We start from the raw sequence: 20,504 nt of genomic DNA, 5'->3' as shown, positions 1-20,504 counted from the left end.
AAACGTGACTGCTAGTAAAGGAATTCCCTTCTGGTGCCCTGAGCGATGGCAGACAGCAAGTGGAGGCAGACAGTTCCCTCCTAAGTAAACCGACATTCAGACTGTCCCAGGACATTCATGTACACCTGTTCTCCTTCCAAATAAACAGAAAAATTACACTTTACTGCACTGTGACAATCTCAATTTGCAGCTGGATTTCCAAGCAAAATGTACTAATAACAAAACAACAAAGAGGAATACAGAGCTCATTTTCCCCCAATATTATCCAAATTACCAGAATCTTTATATTTCATGGTAAAGTGCAAAGACATCAATCAAAGGAATCACTGGGACATGAAATAAATTTATAAATTTAAATAAATAATGATCAAATAGTTAAAAAATAAACTAGATGCCTTTTAGGATAAAAATGGAGATAAATTCAAGAGAAAAATGTGAAAGTCTCTTTGGCACTAAAAATGAAGGGACAGAGGCTGTGACCTACCAACAAACTTCTGGCACTTGAAGCACTCTTCTAGCCACTCCGGTGTCACTATGTGCTTCACGACAGAAATCGCCGTCAGGAACTTGACAGTGCGTGTCACTTTGCTGGCAATGAGGTGTGTGCACTTCTGCGCAGACTCGGCAACCTCACCACCAAGGATGTAGAGCTTCTAAAGGTCACAAACACAGATCAGAAATGAAAAACCAAACATCTGCAGAGCCAAATCACAGAGCGTAACAGATGACAACCTTCCCGGAGACAAGATTTATGAATGTAATTCTCTGCCACAGAAAACAGTATGACAGGTATAACCAAACGAAACAAAACCTAACAAAACTGTAGGAAAAATAAACAGCAGAATTTACAATTTTATAGTTTTGTAGTAAATTCCACATGAATCAAGATTAAAAAGAGATTCTCCATCAAACTTCAATCACATATCTCTATGAATAAACAAAATGATGTGAGAATTATGCAGCTCACTTCACAATAAAAAGTCAATATGCCCAGACTTTTTAATCTGGAACTGGTATTAATGAGGTACATTAACAAACATTCTCCACTTTTAAAAATAATGGCATAAAAATGGACTAAAACATGAACATATCAAAAAATGACCTCTTAATAACTATATCCATATTTTAAAGGTAGAAAAATTAAATTGTACTAAGCCTGTAATATAGTCATGTACTGCATAAGGACATTTCGCTCCGCATCACCCTGTACAATGGTGGTCAGAGCAATACACTACACTATACAGCCTAGGTAGGTACTAGGCTATCTACACCATCTAGGTTTGTGTAAGTGCACTCTATGATGTTGACACAATGACAAAATCATTTAACAACACATTTTGCAGACCATATTCCCATCATTAAGTGACACATGACTGTAGCCACATTTATAATTGTTTCTTTTCCTTAAAAAGAATTAGGAGTAAAATGTATGAATCCAACATGATACAGGTCAACTGATAGTCTTAACTACACTCTCATCACCAACAGAAAAAAATCAAAAAACAAAACAAAAAACCAACACAATAAAAAAAAATCCCATCTTCTATTAGGTTGTTATTTTAAAGTGTATTTAAAATTCAGTTCCACTTTACCATCTAAACAAATACACAAACCCCCTTCGGCCTCACTCTATCCAAGAAAACTAATCTTGGGTAGACTGTTTCATTCAGAGAACCTCTTCTATGCCAGATGTCTTTATGAAAAGGATATTCAAATAGCCTTGCAAAAATGTTCACACAACTACAAAAATGGTTCTTGGCCTACAAATCTGAATCATATTTTTCTATTAATAAGAAAACAAGTATCTAAGAATGAACAAAGCACAAACCATGAAGTCACTAACAATTTAATGACTACTTATTACTGCTTTATAAATATGCTATAATAAACTGCTAGCCTGAAGAAAATATACACAGAAAGGAACACTGCTAAAAATCCTTATACAAAGTAAAATTAAATTTCACCTTAATATACTGTTGAACTTGGACAGGCTCAAATCCAGTGAAAAGCACAAATGGGGTTGACTCTGGTGTTAACTTTTTAGTGGGAGGTGGTATATCTTCAATTCTATAAAAATACACACAAAAGTGATATTTTATTATTTACTTAAAATTAAAATCTTCTTTAGAAAACAAGAGATTTCAATAGTTTTAACAAGTTTTAATAGTGTTAAATGTGCATGGTTTTGTTCTTAAAGGAATAATGCAATGAGTTACCCATCCTTTCTTTCCCACCATTTACACAAACACACCCCCCAAAAGACTACATCAAAAACCTCCAAGGGTAGCAGCCAATTAACTTTTGGTTTGGATCAATACTTTCTTCCTTATCAATCCCCTAATTATTTTTTTTAACTGTCTTTAAAAAGCAAATATTGAAGTTGATCTTTGCATTTCGCTGATTTTGCTAGCTTAACCATTGTAGTGGCTGCTTTTCATTATTTATATCAAGTTTTTATATAACCTTGTGTGACTCAGGCTGTTGCTTGTTCTCACGTTCAACATCAATACAAGTCAGCCAAGAGAAAGTATACCAAGAGCTTCTGGTATCTTTTTAATTCTAGCCCTCTGTCTTCTACCAGAAGGTATAAAACAAGCTGCCTTACTCAAGCACACATTTACATTAAACCTTTTGTCCTTTTACATTTTCCTTAAATTTCTAAAAATCTTATTTTTCAGCTTATATTTAAATGGTAAAGTCCAGGAAAAAATCTATTTTAGATTTTATTTGTGGCAATTTGATCACAGTCTTAAAAAATATAATCCCATGATTAGGATTTTACTAAAAGGGTCAACAACAATTTGGTTTGTTCTCAACGCAGGGACTGTAAAGAGGGAAAGAGGAGGAACGGGGGGAAAAAAAAGATGAGGACGTTGGTAATGGCAAGAAACAATCCAATTCACCATATTTCACCAAGTACAGCTAAGAAATAAAAGTTTTCTATATCAAAAACAGAAAACATCAATATTGGTTAGAGTGCGGTGTTACAACACCAAGGTCAAGGTTTCAGATCCCCATACCAGCCACACCAAAAAAATGAACAGAGAACAAAGCTCCCTTGGTGTGCTCCTGCATTTGCTACGCTTTCCTGATTAAATGATTGCCAGCACTTCATTACTGACTAGTAGTGGTTAACCATGTCTTTATACTGGATGAGACTAAAATGATATCCATACAAATCTGCACACCCCAAGCCAAAATTCAACATGCACAACGTGGCATACATGTCATTCCAAAGAGTTCTTGGATTCTCTTTTGCACTACAGCTAGTACTGCTTTATCCTCATGGAGAACCAGCAGGTCAAAGGAGCACAGAGCACACCCAAGAGGTCTCCATGTCCCGGCACGCTCTCCAGGGCACTAGGGCAGGGCTTCCTCAGCAGTGCCCTGGTACCTGGGGCTCCATGCAATGCTCTTAGCTGGGCTCTAGACCGCTCACCCCATGTCTACCACAGCAGCTTTGGTTCTACATACTGGGGATTCTGGTAAAGTTTTGCTTAAAGAAGAGTCAGTTTTTTGTTTTTTGTTTTTCTTTTACTAAAAAAGAAAAAAAAAACATATACTGGCCTATGTCATTATCCACTGTCTGTCTCCAGCAGTAAAATGAGACATATCACAATAAAGTTGTGAAGCAAAAAGCAAATTCTTTCAAATTCTATTTACTGTGAAAATTTCTAGAAACTTTCCCCAATTGTCACCAATTTTCCAAAACAGACCTGTGAAAGATAACCAACCATAAAAAAAGTAAGGTTACTATCCATACCTGGCTCTTTTGGAAGAAGGCTGGATATTAGTTACTTCATTCTGTTTCACTTTGGGAGGTAGTCTTACACCCTGTAATTAAAATATTGTCTACTTTAATCAAATCAATCTCCCAAGTAATACAGTAGCTTCCAAGAGATTTACATGTCAAATAATCAAACTACTTAATTATACACAAGCAGCATGCTCTTTACCACATGAGCTAGTATTCGCCTAGAAAGATAACTAGGATAACACAAGCCAGGAGTAGAAGCCAACGTTCTGGAGAGAACCTCTGTATTAGTTGTTTGCCTTTCCTCTTTATTCACCAAATCCTCTCAGTTCTCTAAAATATGCTCATCCCTTTCTTTCCTCACCTCATGTTACACATGCAGTCCTCAACCTTGAACTTCACAGAACCATGTTTATTACAAATATCCTGTCCTGTGTCCCAGTTTGAAATGTGGAAAACATAAGCATTGCAATTACATCCCCACTAAAAAAGACTACTCCTAAAACAGAAATTTCACCTCTGAGGTTTCACAAAAGATACTACATGACAGTCAGATCAGTGGTGCTATTCAGACCAAGACCAGGTGTGAAACCTGCACTGTGTCTCAAGAACGTGCCCACGTCCACTAGAGCCAGCCGGAGCCTGACCCTGGAGCAGAAGCTGATCCAAGCAAGAAGGGAGGAGACGAGCTTTCCTGGTGGGGTTCCGGCCACTGTCAGCGTCTCGGTCCGGCCCCTGCTGCTTGTTCACCCCATCTTCACATGGTAAGTTCAGAGAACTTTCCAGAAGATACTTTACTTGCTCATGTTTTGCTATTTTAAGCACTACCTCTCGATCTTATTACTTGACCTTAACTACAACTTACATTTTCTAAATATTGCTGCCATATCTAGACAGACCAGAATAAATATAAGCAGATCTGCAGAAAGTATTTGAAAACTATTAGTCCTTTCAGACAGGGAGAATCAAGCTTTACAATAATTTGCAGCAAGATTTATATTTTTTCTTACTACCATTGTCACAAAAAAATAATCCCTCCACCCTCTATTTCCAAAGATCACATTTAAGTCTCCAAATTTCCACTCATGAGTAGCAAGGGCAGAAACAAATGTTGGTATAGACAAAAAGGGCCTTCTTGTTTCTAAGATTTCCAGCTTTTAATTCCTGACACAAAGCCACAAGACAAACAGACATCTGGAGCCCCTAACAATTCTAGAATATAAACCATGTGGCCCAGGAGGGGAAAAGTCCCTGGTGACCACTTTCCCAGCTTGGTTTCATCCAAAGGAACTGGAAGAATATTTACTTTGCTGATATGTCAGAGAGGGTCATGTTTTATCAAAATCATAGTAATCAGTGTAAACTAGAAACAAGAAACATACATGATCACATTATCATTAACATTAAAAAAAACAAGACACCAGCTTATACACATGGTCTTCCTGAAAGCCTCGGGATGATAACCAGCAGCTCCCCAATTAGACCTGGAAAACGAGTCAGCCAGCAGACCAGCAACCAGCACACAGGCTCCTACAGGAGCTGACTGGTAACCTGACGAGAACAAGTAGCGTGAACTCTAAATTACCTCTGTACATGATAGAAATGCGGTAAAGAATTCAACACACACGACATGGAAGTCCATTTTTGGAAAATATAGGTTAATACATATATATAACAAAATGTACATAAACCTAAGCCTTTAAATTACACCACTACTGACCAACAATAAAAAAGCCAGCCCATACTTGTCTTGTAACTAACAACCAATGGTCCTCAAACTTCCAGAGACCTCAACCAACGTGATGTGACCCCCAACCTGGGACATTAGGAAACACTGCCTCTCATTATAATGAGATCTGGCACTCCTTTAATTCCAATCTGTGGCCTAAAGGGGGATACAGACCTACTGCCTCTGGTGGTTCTCAAAGCTCCTGCCTCCCTAACCCTTTGACAAACAGGACGTAGTCACAGGACTTTACTCTGTCCTCCAATTCATAAGCAATCACATAGCTCAGCAAAGTAAACATCGCTCCTCACATGTACGTATATGAATGACAATCATATCATCAACAATTAAGAGAAAAACAGACCAGTATATACTTGACATTCTATGACAGGTGAGAAGATATAGCCTTCATTTTTATCATATTGACAAATTACTAAAAGAATTTTAATTTACAAATATATCCCCACTATATTTTAACAATACAGTAATATCCGAAGCAAGGTAATCAATTTGACATACCATCAACAACTCTGGCGACACCTTTAATGGAACTCTCCAAGCATCTAAAGAGAGAAATATGTTATTTTTTACACTTGTTTAAACAGAAAAGCCTTTTTGAAAAAGCCTTTTCAGGGGCTACTAATCTCAGACACCTAGGTGGCTTGTCTGAAAAGACTTTGCAGGGATAAATGCAAGCACCTCACTAAGTTAAAGCTTTCCAGTGCAAGGCGAGGGAGAAGCGAGGTGCTCCTGTGAGCACTCTCGATGCTTTAGTTTACTGCACATTATCTTCATGAAGAAGCACTAAGGAAATCAGCAGCATACAAACAACAAAGCAGACACTATGTCTAAATCAGCGGTGGGCTGGCCGGTTAGCTCAGTTGGTTAGAGTGTGGTGCTGTAACACCAAGTTCAAAGGTTCAGATCACCTTACCGGCCAGCCACCCCAAAATAAATAGATAAATGAATAAATAAATAAATACATAGTATTCACCATCCCATATGTATTGTCTGGCTAGATGTTTCTACAAGACTGTGTCCAGTTCTGGGTGCCACACAGTCTGGGCTCTAACACACCAGTTATGACACTAGGTGGCCGATGGAAAGGACCACACTGAGCAGGGGCTTGCTGACGCGACCAGCACGTTTACTCTGTGGCGCACTGCGGCTTACATCCTCAGAGACAGCTGTCCGTGAGGTCGCCTCTAGAATGGCTACAGAGCTGAAGTCAGACTAACAGGTATGTTAAAGGCAAGTAGGTCAAGGCTCAAAATGAAGAAGAGCTTTTTCATGACAAGCCTTCTGAAGACAACATGGGTGCCCTTAAGAGAGAATGTCCAAGCAGATTTGAATGCCTTTTTTGGAATGACGTCCAATTCTGTAAAAGCAGAATTAAAATTCAGTGTGGCGATGTCTACAATGGGGAGAGGACTCCCTAAGGAGCTGTGTGTACTGAAAGGCGGGGTGGCGGGCACGTGCCCTCCTGCCTATCGCAGGAGCAGGACAGCGTTCTGGACGTAACAGCAAGTAAGTCAAAGCTCGACAGAGACAGAGAAAGACAAGACATAGATCCCAAGAAAGCAGGGAATGTTCCATGATGTAGAGGCATTTTTGGCAAAAGATAACTGGCTTTCAAGTGTTCCTTCCATCTCTGAGAGGCTATGAAAAGTAAACAAAAATACCAAACCAACAAAAACCCTCTGCAGAGTCAGGGAAGGCAGAAAGAGTGGAAAGGAAACGGGAAGTGAATAACTGACGGGAGAGCTGCAGCTGAGCACGGCGGGCAGCAGGGACAAAGCGTGGAAGGCGAGACCAACCGCGTACGAAACTCCACTTACCCAGCATGTTCACGACCAAGTGGTGGGTCGGGGCGAATGGGTCCTGTAGATTGAATGCTGTGTAGCGACTATACTGAATCTGCCTCAGCGCCTCGAAGTTCCCCAGGAGGATGTCACCGAGCCACTGGGCATTCACGCAGGGTATCCTCCACTCTTTGGCTTTCTCGTACTTTAAACCGGTTGGTCTTTTGTTGTTGTTGTTGTTGAGGAGAAAACATTCACTAAATGTTAGAGGTCTCTACTTTTCAAATTTATATTTATTTTCAACAAAAGCCAATAAAAAAATTCTCGCAATAGAAGTGGCAGGTATATCTTAGCAAAGCTGATGGTAATCCCTGGCTGGGAACTCCCTCCAGGCTCACACTGGCTTATGAGACCACCTACTAGTCCTACTTTCACCTATTCCTGCTGACTAATTTCGTTAACGCATCTCGTTTCTTTAATTCAAGTTCTTTATGGGTACTTCTGCTAACATTACTGTAAGCATTACTGCCAGTCTTTTAACAGACTTTGAATTCCTCACTCAAATTTCTTAAAACTATGACATATTAAGTAATACAGAATTGCTGAAATAGCCACTATGTTGTATGTAAATTTATGATTAAAAATGGTTTCAAAAAGTGCTTACTCTTTACAGATGAGGACTGTGTTGCTGCGGCACAGATAACCAGTATACTTGGCACCTGCCAAATAAGCCATTAGCTTTAGGTCATCTCTGTCACTATCGACAAATCCAGTCACAGAAATAATCTAAGGAAAAAAAGAGTAAATAGGGTAAAATAAATAAATAAACTCATGTACTATTGTCTTCTATTTTTCTGTTTTCTTTAGCATTATGAAACACTTTTGGTAATATCATTCCTAAAAACGTCAAGACCAGAATTTTATTAACAGTAAAAATGCTACATACAAAGCCCTTATAGGGAGAGAGAAAAAGGAACATGAGATACTAAATATAGAAAAAACTTTTGTGTTGATAGGACATTGTTCAGATAATTTTAACAGTTATTAAGCATGTGAATACGAGTCAGTTTTTTATTTCGTTACTGGTCCCAATTTTGAGGTCACTTGAGGTCACTGAACGGGAGAACCCACAACAGTGATGAAGTTCCTTGCAATGGTGGCCACCTCTGGACATCTGATTTCTTTTAGGATTTTAAATAGTGTCAAACACTGGTGAATCCACTAGTATCTGCTATGTGCAGAAAACCAAGATTGCTATAGGGGAATACAAGGAAATATTTCTCATGCTCAGGCACTTATAAACTGGGTCAACCTACACAGAAAAACATGGACTCAGAAGGCACCGTAGGAGATGGTTAGTTAGTACACGATTATCCACCAAAAAAGAACAACTAAAACACAGAAGGAAAGGCTCTGGCTTACATGCTGCGAGCACGGCTTTCCTCCCGGGGGGAAGGCCACCGGAAAGTGCAGGGCCCGGCGCGGCGGCCCCATCTTCCTCTTCTTCAAGACTGTGTTTAACCAGTGTGCAGTGACACATCGCTTCCTTTCTCTCAGCGCCTGTCAAACACGAAAGTACAGCTGTGTTGTTCTGATTTTTATGCTGCAAGGTCAAATACAAAACTGTAAGGCTGTGTAACTACAATGCCATCTTTAGTGGGAGCCCCATAAATAAAAGAATTTCATGACATTTAACATTCAATTTACTACAGTAACAAACTACAACAGTATAGCTAGTTACTTTTAATGCAACCTGAAAATTTTACTATCTATCTACAAACAGGAGCTGCAATGGGAGATGAACACAACAAATTTTATAGCAACCTTCAAAATAACTTTAATCATGAATGTGGTAACATTTATGATTATCAAATTTAAAATTCTCCCACAAGACGACAGAGGGCCCCACATAAAACAAGATATAAAAAATATAACCATCTACCTAAAATTAGCTGCACGAAAAAGCCTCTCAAGTATTTCTACACTGTTAGTTGAAGAGTGGATCCAGTAAATAGCTATCCTCTTTAAGAATTTCCTGGAGGTCATCTGTCACATTAATCTGTCTACAGATAAGAACATTTTTATGAAAAGAGAAGAAATGAAATTTCAGGGGGTAAGAGGAAGTGACACTGCGGAGAGAGCTGATGCCCAGCAGTGTCAGACCTCTTCTGCAGTGCTCCTTGGACACTGACTGGAAGGAGTGTCCACCCTCTTCCTACCAGCAAATGTGAGTTTCCCTTTCTTTCTCCATTGCTCAAAGACAATGGAATCCACAAAGAGTTCATGAGAATTATTTTTAGAGGTACCAAAAGTCCTTCCAACCCTAGAATCTTCTGACCGCGTATGCAAACGACAGACACTGGCCCCATCACAGGCGGAGCTCTTTCCCTTACCTGTGCATACATGCTGCTGACCTGACTCTCACAGAGCAGGTGCGTGCATCGACTGGTGAATGTGGGATCCACAGTGCCGCCATGTGCCTGGATTATCTAGACACAAGGACCCAAGCCAAGTTGTCATCAATTTTGATTACTCAAGAGAAGAGAATAGAATTATAATTTCAAATAAGACAGCTATCAACAGAGTCCATCATATATTTATATAGTATACTCCAACAAAATATAAAAGATACAGTTATATTTACAGACTTTTCTACCCAGCACTGTAAAATGAAAACGAACTCCAAAACTCATTTAATGTGAATTTCCAGGGAGAAAGGGAAGAAAAATGGAGTAGTCGTCTTCTCATACAGGGTTTCTCGGCCCCAGCACTTCTGACATCTGGGACCAGCTAATTCTGCATTGTGCAGCTCTCCTGTGTGTTGCGTTTCTATCCACTGGATGCCAGCAGTAGTCCCCTAGTTGTGACAACTAAAAATGTCACTGCCACAAGTCCCACGAGGGTACATTCGCCTTAAGAAACATTACTCCAAAAGGAAAGGGGGAGGGGGAGCAAATCAAAATGAAATTGGTGAATACCAAAAGTTTATTTTTAAAAACAGTTTTCTGGGGTGAGGAAACTGTTCTGTGTCCTGACTGTGGTGGTTACATGGCACTCGGCATTTGTAAAAATTCAAAACTCTGTACACCAAAGAAAGGGAAATTTTACTTACGTTAAAACATAAATTTTAAAAAAAGACCTACCCCCACCCCCAAAACCTGATGGTTTCATTTACTACTTTTTTAGCGTTTTTTACCGCAGCTCTTCACGAATAGTTTAATGAGGCATATGACAAGAACAACAGTCTCCTGTCCTATCTCTGCCTTCTGTTCCCCAAAGCAATTGCAGCCAGCTCTGTAAGCTCTTTCTTCCGATAATTACCAATGTACTCTAACAAACATGTTTTATGCTGCTATTTCTGTCTTTCAGTTTTACGTGTGATCTGTTGTCCTCCTACTCTGGAGGCCACCCTCCCCCACTCCCACACCCGCACCTTCCAAGTTTGGTTATCCCACAACCCTTGTTTCAATCAGTCTTCGCTGACTTAGTACCATGTGGCTCAGCCACATTGGCTTCACACGGCATCCTAAGGTTAAAGTTCCTTTCTGGCCTAAGCTTTTGTTTCCCTGGCGTTAATGGCCTCGCTCCACCCCCAGCCACCTGCCTGTTTCTTAGTTTTCTGTACGCCTTCTGCTGTTCACTCCAAACCCTTCAGAGAAGCGTCCACATGGTGGCTTGTTTGACGCTGCCCACTCTAAGAGCCGGAGCATCAGCCCTGTCCCTCTGGTGGCCCAGACCCAGGGAGGGCCTCTCTCCTCACCAGGAGGGCGCAGCGGAGCTGACAGCAGGAGAGGTGGGAGGCAGTGCCCACGGCCTCGTGAGGGTGGCTGGGCGGGGCCCCTGCAGCCCAGCCGACTTCTGGACAGCAACCTCTGGAGCCAGCCTGAGCCACCCCAGCCCACTGAGCACTCTGACACTTCCGGCCCACAGAGACCTGGCAGGGCACACGCGAACTGCTCTGAAGCACTAAGGCCTGGGAACTGACCACCCCGCCGTGGAGAGCGGGCGCACACATGGCCCTCCTTAGCCCATCGGTGTCGTCTCTTCATTTGCTCCTCCAGGACCTCCGTCTCATGGTTCCCAATCCGGTCACTCTCTGGTCCTGCTTTCACATCCACTTGGGATGTCTCTCCATTTCCACCCGGGAGCTCCCTTTCCAGCTCTGTCCAGATCCCCCATTTCTTGGCTAGCACACCTTCCCCTGTGCTGTTAGGTAGCGTCCTAAGAAGGGAACACGGGAGGTCATTTTTTGACCATAGAAGTCTGAAAATATCTTCATTCCCTGGTCTCACCGGACTGACAAGCTGTACGTAATAAACCAGGCTGGCAATCACCTTCCCTCAGAGTTCTGAAGCAGCTGTTCCACGTCCTCAGCTCCCATGCACAGCCTTGGAGAGGCTGCAGCCGCTAGCGCGCTGCGCTTCCCGCTTCCCACATGCTGCCCTCCAGTGTGCTCTGTCAGCTCTCTGTCCCACACGCCCTGAACCTGCATGGCTGCTCAGTGTGTCTCCTCTCCCACTCCTTTCCTGTCTGGAGACACATCCTTCGGCTGTTGGCTATTTTCTTTAATAATTTTCTTGCCTTCATTTCCTCTGTTCCCAAACTCCCATTATTTAATGTTAGATCTCTTAGACTAATCCTTTAACTTTAAATCAAAATGAACTTTTTTCTACTACCTTTCGCATCTTTGAGTTTTGTTCTACTCTTTGGGTGGTTTCCACAAGTTACCCTCAAAGGCCTCTGACTGTGTCTTCAGGTTTCCGCCGTCGTCATTCTCAGAACAGCCTCCCTCCCACCTGCCCTACTCAGGCTATAGGCCTCGCTCACCTGGCCTCCAACATGGTCATCTAAAATGTGCAGCAGATCACTTCATCCCACCCCTTTTCTATACGCTTTAAAGCCTACAGCAAGAAAAAGCCACATTGCACACAACACAGCATGTAAGTAAACAAGGCCTTTGAAGATACGGCCTGCCGTGGTCCTGAGCCCTCCCCACCTCGTGCCCTCCAGCCCCCAAGCAAGTACCCGACCATGTGCACCCATCAACACCTGCAACTGCATGCCTCTACCTCTGCTGCTCTAATTCTTACTCCTACTTTAAGTAATCTGAGTCCTTAAGACTCAATTCAGGAATCACCTCTTCAAGGAGACTGTTCTTCACATACCACCCTCAGCCCAACAGGTGAATGTCCTTTCTCAGGTTCTCAGGATACCCTGTGCCCATCTCTGCCCCCACACCTACCACACTGCTCATGTTTATCTGCATGCGTCCATCTCTCCTGCTGGTCCACAGTGTCCCCAACCTCTGCTTATGCAACACACCTTGCCTAGGCCTCACAGCACACTGGGCAACAGCAGACGTCACACACCACGAATGTGTACAGTGAAGCACATTCCAAATGTATGCAAACGACACTTAAGCTCAGTTTTCACAAGAAAAAAATTCTGACTTAGTTTTGATTTGTGGCATTCAAGAAAAAGTCTGTAGTTTTTCTTTCCTTTACAGGCCACTGTGCAAAATAATAAATACCGGGACTACAGCTCCACAACTGGACTGGAAGACTGTGAGGGGCCTTCTAACCTAGAGATTGTAGGATTTCCTAACACTTGCCTTTGGAGAAAAAGAAATGATTAAGACACATACAAGATAAAGGTCCATGTCCTAAGTCACCAAAAACCTATTCCCAAACCAATTATATACAAATAATTAGTGCCCCTTAGAATTTCAGAGCTGAAAGAATCTTAAGAATGATAAAGCCCAACATCCCCATCTAACAGCTGAGAAAAGTGAAGCCCAGAAAAGTGATGTGCCCAAGGCCACAGAGATCGTTAATAATAAAAACGCCCACAGCACATTCAGAGCATGAGTACATGGATCTTAGTGAATGCAGCCAAACGAACACAGTTAGGTCTACATTCACAAAGCAACACCTTCAAACACAAAGTTTTACTTCTTCCAGATATAACCTCACCCTCTTCCAGGTGGCCAGCAGCTGTTTGTCAGACATCTGCTCTGGATAATCCGCAATTGCAAACACACACCCCAGTAAGAAGCCATCTTCTGGAACTAGAATAGAATCATGCAAGAAAAAAAGAAGATTAAAACCCTATAAACACGAATGCACAAAAAATTAACAAGTGCATTTTGCCAAGGTCAATTGAGATTTATTAAATTAATCAGTCCTGACTATGATGTATTTGCCAGTAATCTGAGTACATTTGGAATATTGCTACAAATAGGCTAATTTGTCTACATAAAATGATCACTAAAAAATAAAACCAACATAATTTATGCCTGGCCATTAGATACTCTGAGCTAGTCCTCATGGCAGCCCAGATGTTCTGGGGAATACCAACGCTCACTTCAGTATATATGACGTCCCGAAGTACAAAGAAAGCACAACTGTCCCATTGTAATGATACTGTCTGTCAGGTACAGGATTTACATTCTCCATTTTGTAACAATTATTTTAGTATGAATCCCACAACAACAAACACTCTCACAGCACTTATGTAAGTGCAAGACTTTCAGGAGAAAGTAAGAAATCCCCCCATTACTAACTCTCCACTGCTGGGTCATGTCCGAACAGCTGGTGGTGCTGGAGAGGCTGCTGCTGAGGGGGGTGCTGCTGCTGCAGGGGCTGCTGATGTGGGACCTGAGGCTGCAGCGCCTGGGGTATCTGACTCAAGTGTTGTGCTGCATGAGTTTGCATTTGCTGCTGCTGTTGATGCTGTTGGTGCATGCGCTGGAGCTGCTGCTGCTGCTGCTGCTGCTGTAGCAGGTTGTGCTGCTGCTGCTGCAGCTGTGCTAATTGCTGTTGCTGCAGCTGGTGCTGCTGGAGCTGATGTAACTGCTGCTGCAGGGCATGCTGTTGCTGAAATGGCTGTAGCTGCTGCTGAGGGCGATGCAATGGCTGCTGAGGGTGCAGCTGTTGCTGTGGAAACTGTAGCTGCTGCTGTGGAAACTGATGCTGATGGACTTGCTGCTGCTGCTGCTGCTGAGAAAACTGATGCGACTGTTGCTGGGGGTAAGGTTGTTGGGAAATCTGCTGCTGCTGCTGCTGCTGCTGCTGCTGCTGAAGCTGCATAATCTGCTGGGGCTGAAGGTGTAAAACTGGGTGTTGCTGCTGAGTCTGATGCTGCTGCTGTGACATGTGTGTCTCTGGAGCTGCTTTCACTTGGCTAAACAGCACTGCACTGGCATTTGCATGTCCCTGTTGGTTGTGATTCACCTGCTGTTCTAAATTTTTCGTAGGTGCTGAAAGGGACTGTAAGATCTAAAAAACAAAAGTTAGGCGAAGTCATTATCAATAGTTGCTGAAATGTCAAATGTTTAATATTCAACTAAATAGAAATGTCAAATGATTGGAAACTTCAAAAACAATACTGCATTTTCCTTTTTATTTTGTATCACCAACTTCAATAAAGCAAGTAAACAAATTCATATTTTGAGACCACCAAAATTTGAAACTACACAAATAAAATGAAATAAGCTAATGGATTAAATTTGACAAACATAAAGACTCATGACTAATGTGTTTTATAGAGCAGAGTTACAAGGGTAGCCCCCCCCACCCCAAAAGTGCTCTGTCCTATTCACTTCTTGGCCCTGGGAGTCTGAGCCTTGGAGCTCCGCAGCGATGTGCAGTGTGCAGATCTCGCTCCCATTGGCTCCACAAACCTCCTCTTGACCAAAGGACGCTCTGCAGAATGACAGGTAGAAAGGCAGCTGTAGTCAGACTCAGTCACATCTCAACCTTCTCTGCACAGCTGCCATCTTCCATTCCCTCCTACTTTATGGCTCAGAGTCCCACGAAGGTCCCTGGTGAGTTGCCTTCCAGAAGAAAGCAGTGGAACCCGAGCAGTATCAGCAGGAGCAGCCAGAAAGCAGCTAACCCCGGCGCGGCCACCTACCTCTCCTGCACCATCATCAGCCTGCTCTGTGTATTCGTATGCTGCATCAGAGGGCCAGACAAGACACCAACAGCAGGTGTGTTTAAATGATAAACATTCCTCCAACCATCATTAGAGCTGGGAAATTACCCTTCCTCAAAAATGACTTTGGGCACTTTAGATGGGACAAAAATGTTTCAAGCTAGAGAAAATCATTCAAGCCAGACTATTTTCCTTCTAGTTCATTCTACTTCACAATGACAGGGAATAAGCTGAGAGTTCTGTGCATGTTGAGGGAATGGGAGGAGAGGAAACAGTGACTGGGAGATGCCTACCAAGCAGAGTATTTTTATGTCCTACACAGCACTGGATAAAATAAAAGAAACATATTACACAATTACTTTTGTTCACATGCTCAAATAAATACTTGAAACCAACTTCTTATGATCATGGAAACCATACAAACAGATTTTACTAAAACCCAATCAATACAACTTAACCCTATTAAAAGCATACTTATCATTTCAATGAAACTCTAGCAATTCAATTTTAACATACACTAGAACTATACCAAAATCTCAGATATGATTTTAACAAATATCTTTCACTTAAATAGACTCCAAAACACAAAAATAATACAATCTGCAAAGGTAACAACAGGCTTTGGATTTAGAGATGAAATAACTGAATTTACAATTGAAGTAAGTCAAACTCAAGAGCCTGCGCACATCTGTCTTGTAAATACGACATCTCTATAAAAAAGATTCAATATTTCAGAAGCACCTCAGTTGAGCTCTAAACAGAAATGTTTTTCAAACAAATTTAATAAAGAGATAAATGTTTCTTCTCTATACTTAAAAGTATTAAAAAATACCAAGTAAAGTGGAGGGAAAAATTAACCCCACCACATACCACCCCAAGTTGCTGAAGAGCATTTGGTGTGCTGACATTCCCATAGAAACGCAGGTATAGGGGGGAGACCCCTGCTTTCCTATAGGCAGATGAGCCACGGGCTCTGTACAGGAAGCTGCAAGTGACAGTGGCTGCCTTGAGAGGGTAAACGGGAGCGAGAGGTGAGAGGGACTTCCACTTTTCACTCCACATCCTTCGGCATCATTTGAATTTTAAAATTCTGTACGTGTTATTTTCTCACCCTCAGAAGTAAACAGCCCATGGAAACGTGATGGACAATAAGGAAATGAGTGCCTGTCTGCCACAATGAGCAAAACTGAACCAGTGCCACGTCTGCTCTCCTCTCAGCCGCCACCAATCCAGAGCAAAGAAGAGCTCTGGAAGCACCTACACAAACAAGGGGACAGAAGTCGGGACGGGGACACAGAGGACCCCTGGAGCAGAGGCTGTTCCTCTCAGCACTATATTTCTGGCAGAGTGGACAAAGGGACTCAGCTGGGTTTGCCGTCTACATGGGTGATCACAACCCTAGAGGAGGCAACTCAGCAATGTTTCTGTTGTGGGCTTTAGAAAAAAAAGGTTAGGGGCTGGCCCGTGGCTCACTCGGGAGAGTGCAGTGCTGATAACACCAAGGCTATGGGTTCGGATCCTATATAGGGATGGCCGGTTAGCTCACTGGCTGAGCGTGGTGCTGACAACACCAAGTCAAGGGTTAAGATCCCCTTACCAGTCATCTTTAAAAAAAAAAAAAAAAAGGTTAAAGAAGGGTCCCCATCCAATGCCGACCTAGCCCGTGAAGGAAGAACAACAGATGGAGATTCAGGATGGGAGCCCCAGCTGGGCATGAAGATGGCCTCTGGCCTGGAGAGCTGTGCACCTGGAAGGCCAGCTGTGGAGGGGCAGTGCAGGCCTGGCTGGGGAGGACACCTGGAAGGCAGGCCAGCCATACGCCTCTTAGAACACCCGCCACACTCATCGGATCAATTTTCCAATCCTCTGATCTGCTTCTGGCTGAAACACGTTAGTCCTGATGAATGTAAGAAAAAGTAACAATCTTAATTGCTCAATCACATAATTGAGCCATACTGCAAAGAACAATTCTGAATGAATGTCAGGTTTGAATTTTTCCATCACAACTGGCATAATCCTATTTAAATTACATGAGTACAGAGTTACCGCACGCCACAATATATAAAGCATTATGATACATTCTACATGGCTCCTCACCACTATAAAGTCGCAACTTAAACAGGATTTTGACGGTTAGTTATGTCTTCCCCCCACCATGATCTAATGTTAAACTAAATCTGTCTCATATTTCTAACATTTCAAAAATTCATCTTCTTCCCATCTAGCAGTAAAATGTCCTTATGTTCTCTCTCACATCACTGAAAAACTCTCAGGAAATCTCTGGGCACTGCTCTCACCAGTGATCACAGCCATTCACTCACTGGACGGAGCCTTCCCAGTTTCCCACCTGCGGAGCACAGCAAGTTCATCTCCTAAGGACAATTTCAAAAGCAGAGATGCACCCACACTCCCTAGTCTAGTCACTTATTTCTTTTTCAAACAAGATTATTTTATCCAAATACAAACTTAGGGAACTTTGGATTTAAACCAACATTCATAAAATCTGAAAAATATAGAATATAGTGGGAAGACTTGTCAACACTGTTTCCTACACTGCAAATAAATGAAGAGCAGAGAACACTTCTACTTTATATGGATGACTTACATCCATAATTTAATGAAAGAAAGTACCATTTCTTGAGCTGTCACAGGCTTTACACATACTTTGTGAATTCTCACACCGATCCCATGGGATAGAAGTGGCCGGCCCAGGTCCTCTCGCCCCAGCTGGCTCACCCTCTAACCTCCCCAGCTCAGGGCGTCACCACTCTCCTCATGGCTTGGATCAGCAACCTCAGAACCCCTCTGCCTGCAGCCCATTGTGCTTCCTGTGCTCTGCTCTCCGTCCATCTAGCACAGAGCCCTCCGGCTCTCTGGCATCACCTTCTAACCAGGACTCCCTGCTCTCCCCTCAAAGCCTCTGTTCTCCTGAGACTTCACTATGTAGCCCTATCACCCACTCCCTGTCCTAGATGCTGACACACTTGAGACAGCACCCTCACCTCCACCCCGAGCGCCGACAGTGTAGGGAATGGCTCCTTCTCTACATTCCATCTTCTGCCCCTAACGCAGGTGATGTCAGTGCTGACAGGGACACCTGTCCAGGCAAGCTCTGGCCTTGCAGCTCTTCGGCCACCTCATCTCAGTGGCCTTCTCCTCGATCCCCCCCTATTCCCCCTACCACTCATCCTCGTCACCCTCCAGACCTGTGGTCAGGTGCAAACCCACAATCAATTACCTCCAGCACCCAGGCAGGTCACATAAAGTGTGACAGGACAGTTAATAAAATATAAAGTAGTGGGAACGAAGCACACATGAGAGACGTCACTAAAGGGGCAGCTGCTTTCAGCCCAGAGAACTGCCACCATTCAGGACTCCAGAAATGGCAGCTAAGCGTTTTATCAGGCCATCCACTTCCCAAGATAAGCCAGAAATCCAATTTGTACGAAGCATCTCATAATTATGGCAAATAAATTTTAAGAAATTATTTTGGCAAAACTAAATGTGTCTGGGCAGAATGTGGCCTGTCAGTTACTGGATTGTGTCTTTCACCACCCAAGCTGCCATGCCCCCACAACTGCTGATTCAAATATACCAACTGTGAACCAAACCTGCTTTCCTTTCGGGCTGCCAGCATCCCATTACCACTGAGACTGTTCTCCGTCTCCACCGGACTGGCTGCCTCTGCCGTCCCTTCTCTAGGTTAGAATCCATTCTATTCTCTCTTGTAACCATCCTGAGCTGTGTGGATCCCAACCATGTCCAGCAATACTGTCTTCTCAGTCTCTGCATGAACCACTTCAGAATCTTCGGTTCCCCTCCAATCCCTGATGACCTCTCTCTCTGCCCACCCGGCCTACACCATTTGTCCTTTCCTCCTTCTAGTATCTGGTGCACGTGTGCTCACTCTGATGCCATCCTCTTCCCTTCTCAAGAACCACGTACTGTCAATGATTCACTGCCTAATCTGATGAGGGTTGCTGGGAGGGAGAGATGGAAGGAAGGAGGGAGGAAGGGAGATTTTTTAAATCATCTCTAACCAATAAAGACTTCTTAAACCACCATTATCATACCCAATAGAATGAACAATAATTCTTAATACAACTTCACATTCAGGCCATCTTCAAATTTCCCCACTTCATAACCCTCAAGTCGTCCTGCTAAAAGTAGATGTGTGGAATGCTGGATCCTGCTTCAGATTGTCCCTATATTCTACAGAGTCACTCTCTGGGGCTTCGAGCTGCTATTCAGAAAACAAAATATGCAAGTGCCAGACAAAGTGACCAGCGGCCCGGCCTTGCTGTAAGACGGGATAACCCACCCAACTCTCAAACGCAGGGTTCCCAGCACTGGGCCCAGACCCCCCTCATGCTCTGCCCCATCTTGCCACACACCCTCATCCATTCCAGAGCTCCCATCTGTGTCATTTCACCCCGTTGTGTCTCTAGCCGAGCCTCTAGTGTGAAAGCCAAGCACGGGCACCCCACTGCTCACCAGACCCCTTCCCTGGGAAGTGTCAGAACCCTCCAACCCATCACATCTGAACAGGAACTTACGTTCTTAAAGGCTGAGCTCTTCCCACATCCCTTGTCTCTGAAATGGCACCATCTTCACTGCTAAAGCCAGAAAGTAGGTCCCGCCCTTCGCTCCTCTCCCTCAAACTCCACCACCAACAGCTCCGAATGGCTCTCTGCTTCCACCCCAGCCCCTCTGCCATCCAGTATTTACACAACCCCTGCCCGCTCCCATGCCAGCCCTACTCACAGCCCGCATGGCCTCCTTCCAAGACAGCCCACACCCCTTGCCACGCCCTTTTAAATCACCCATCTTACTGAGCTCAAGTCTTATTAACTCTCTTTTCTTAGAACACAGCAAGTTCATGCCCACCTGTGGGTTCTGGTGGCTGCTTTCCACTGGAGCCTCTGCCCTCAGTTCCTCCCACAGCCTCCTTGTCACCCAACCCTGATGTAAGTCATCTCCTTCACAAGGCCCTGCCTGATCACCTAACCTAAAATAGCCTCCTTCTCCCAACTGCTATCCTAGGACCTTACTATCTCCTTCAAAACACCTGTAGCCATCCGAAGCCGTTTTGTTCACATTTGTCTGCGTACCGTCTGTCTTCTCCACCAAAACCAACAGCAGGGGACCTGTCTTTTTTATTTACCATTTTATCTCCTGTGCCCAGAAAAATACAAGCAGTAGCCAGTAAACCACCACAATCATCATCTTTCTGTCTTAAGTTGAAAAATATCTACTTAAAACTTTTAAGATCCATTCTATATCAACA

At 43.2% G+C, this 20,504-nt stretch overlaps 1 protein-coding gene across 5 annotated transcripts in view; it reads right to left on the bottom strand.

The window, feature by feature from the left end:
* PAXIP1 (PAX interacting protein 1) overlaps positions 1-20,504 on the bottom strand; it is a 59,634-nt gene that overhangs the window by 11,843 nt on the left and 27,287 nt on the right. For all 5 annotated transcript variants that reach the window (XM_063099396.1, XM_063099395.1, XM_063099394.1 and 2 more), the window contains 10 exons: positions 13,845-14,559; positions 13,255-13,349; positions 9,676-9,771; positions 8,705-8,842; positions 7,947-8,068; positions 7,319-7,503; positions 6,000-6,043; positions 3,764-3,834; positions 1,965-2,067; positions 485-653 (listed from right to left, as the gene is read on the bottom strand). In XM_063099396.1, coding sequence (XP_062955466.1) covers positions 485-653; positions 1,965-2,067; positions 3,764-3,834; positions 6,000-6,043; positions 7,319-7,503; positions 7,947-8,068; positions 8,705-8,842; positions 9,676-9,771; positions 13,255-13,349; positions 13,845-14,559 — 1,738 coding nt within the window. The remainder of the gene's footprint in view (positions 1-484; positions 654-1,964; positions 2,068-3,763; positions 3,835-5,999; positions 6,044-7,318; positions 7,504-7,946; positions 8,069-8,704; positions 8,843-9,675; positions 9,772-13,254; positions 13,350-13,844; positions 14,560-20,504) is intronic.

This window comes from Cynocephalus volans, chromosome 6 (assembly GCF_027409185.1).
Source record: "Cynocephalus volans isolate mCynVol1 chromosome 6, mCynVol1.pri, whole genome shotgun sequence".
Classification (NCBI taxonomy): domain Eukaryota; kingdom Metazoa; phylum Chordata; class Mammalia; order Dermoptera; family Cynocephalidae; genus Cynocephalus; species Cynocephalus volans.
Note: the sequence above shows the minus strand (reverse complement) of the source record. Positions and strands in the feature narration are given on the sequence as shown.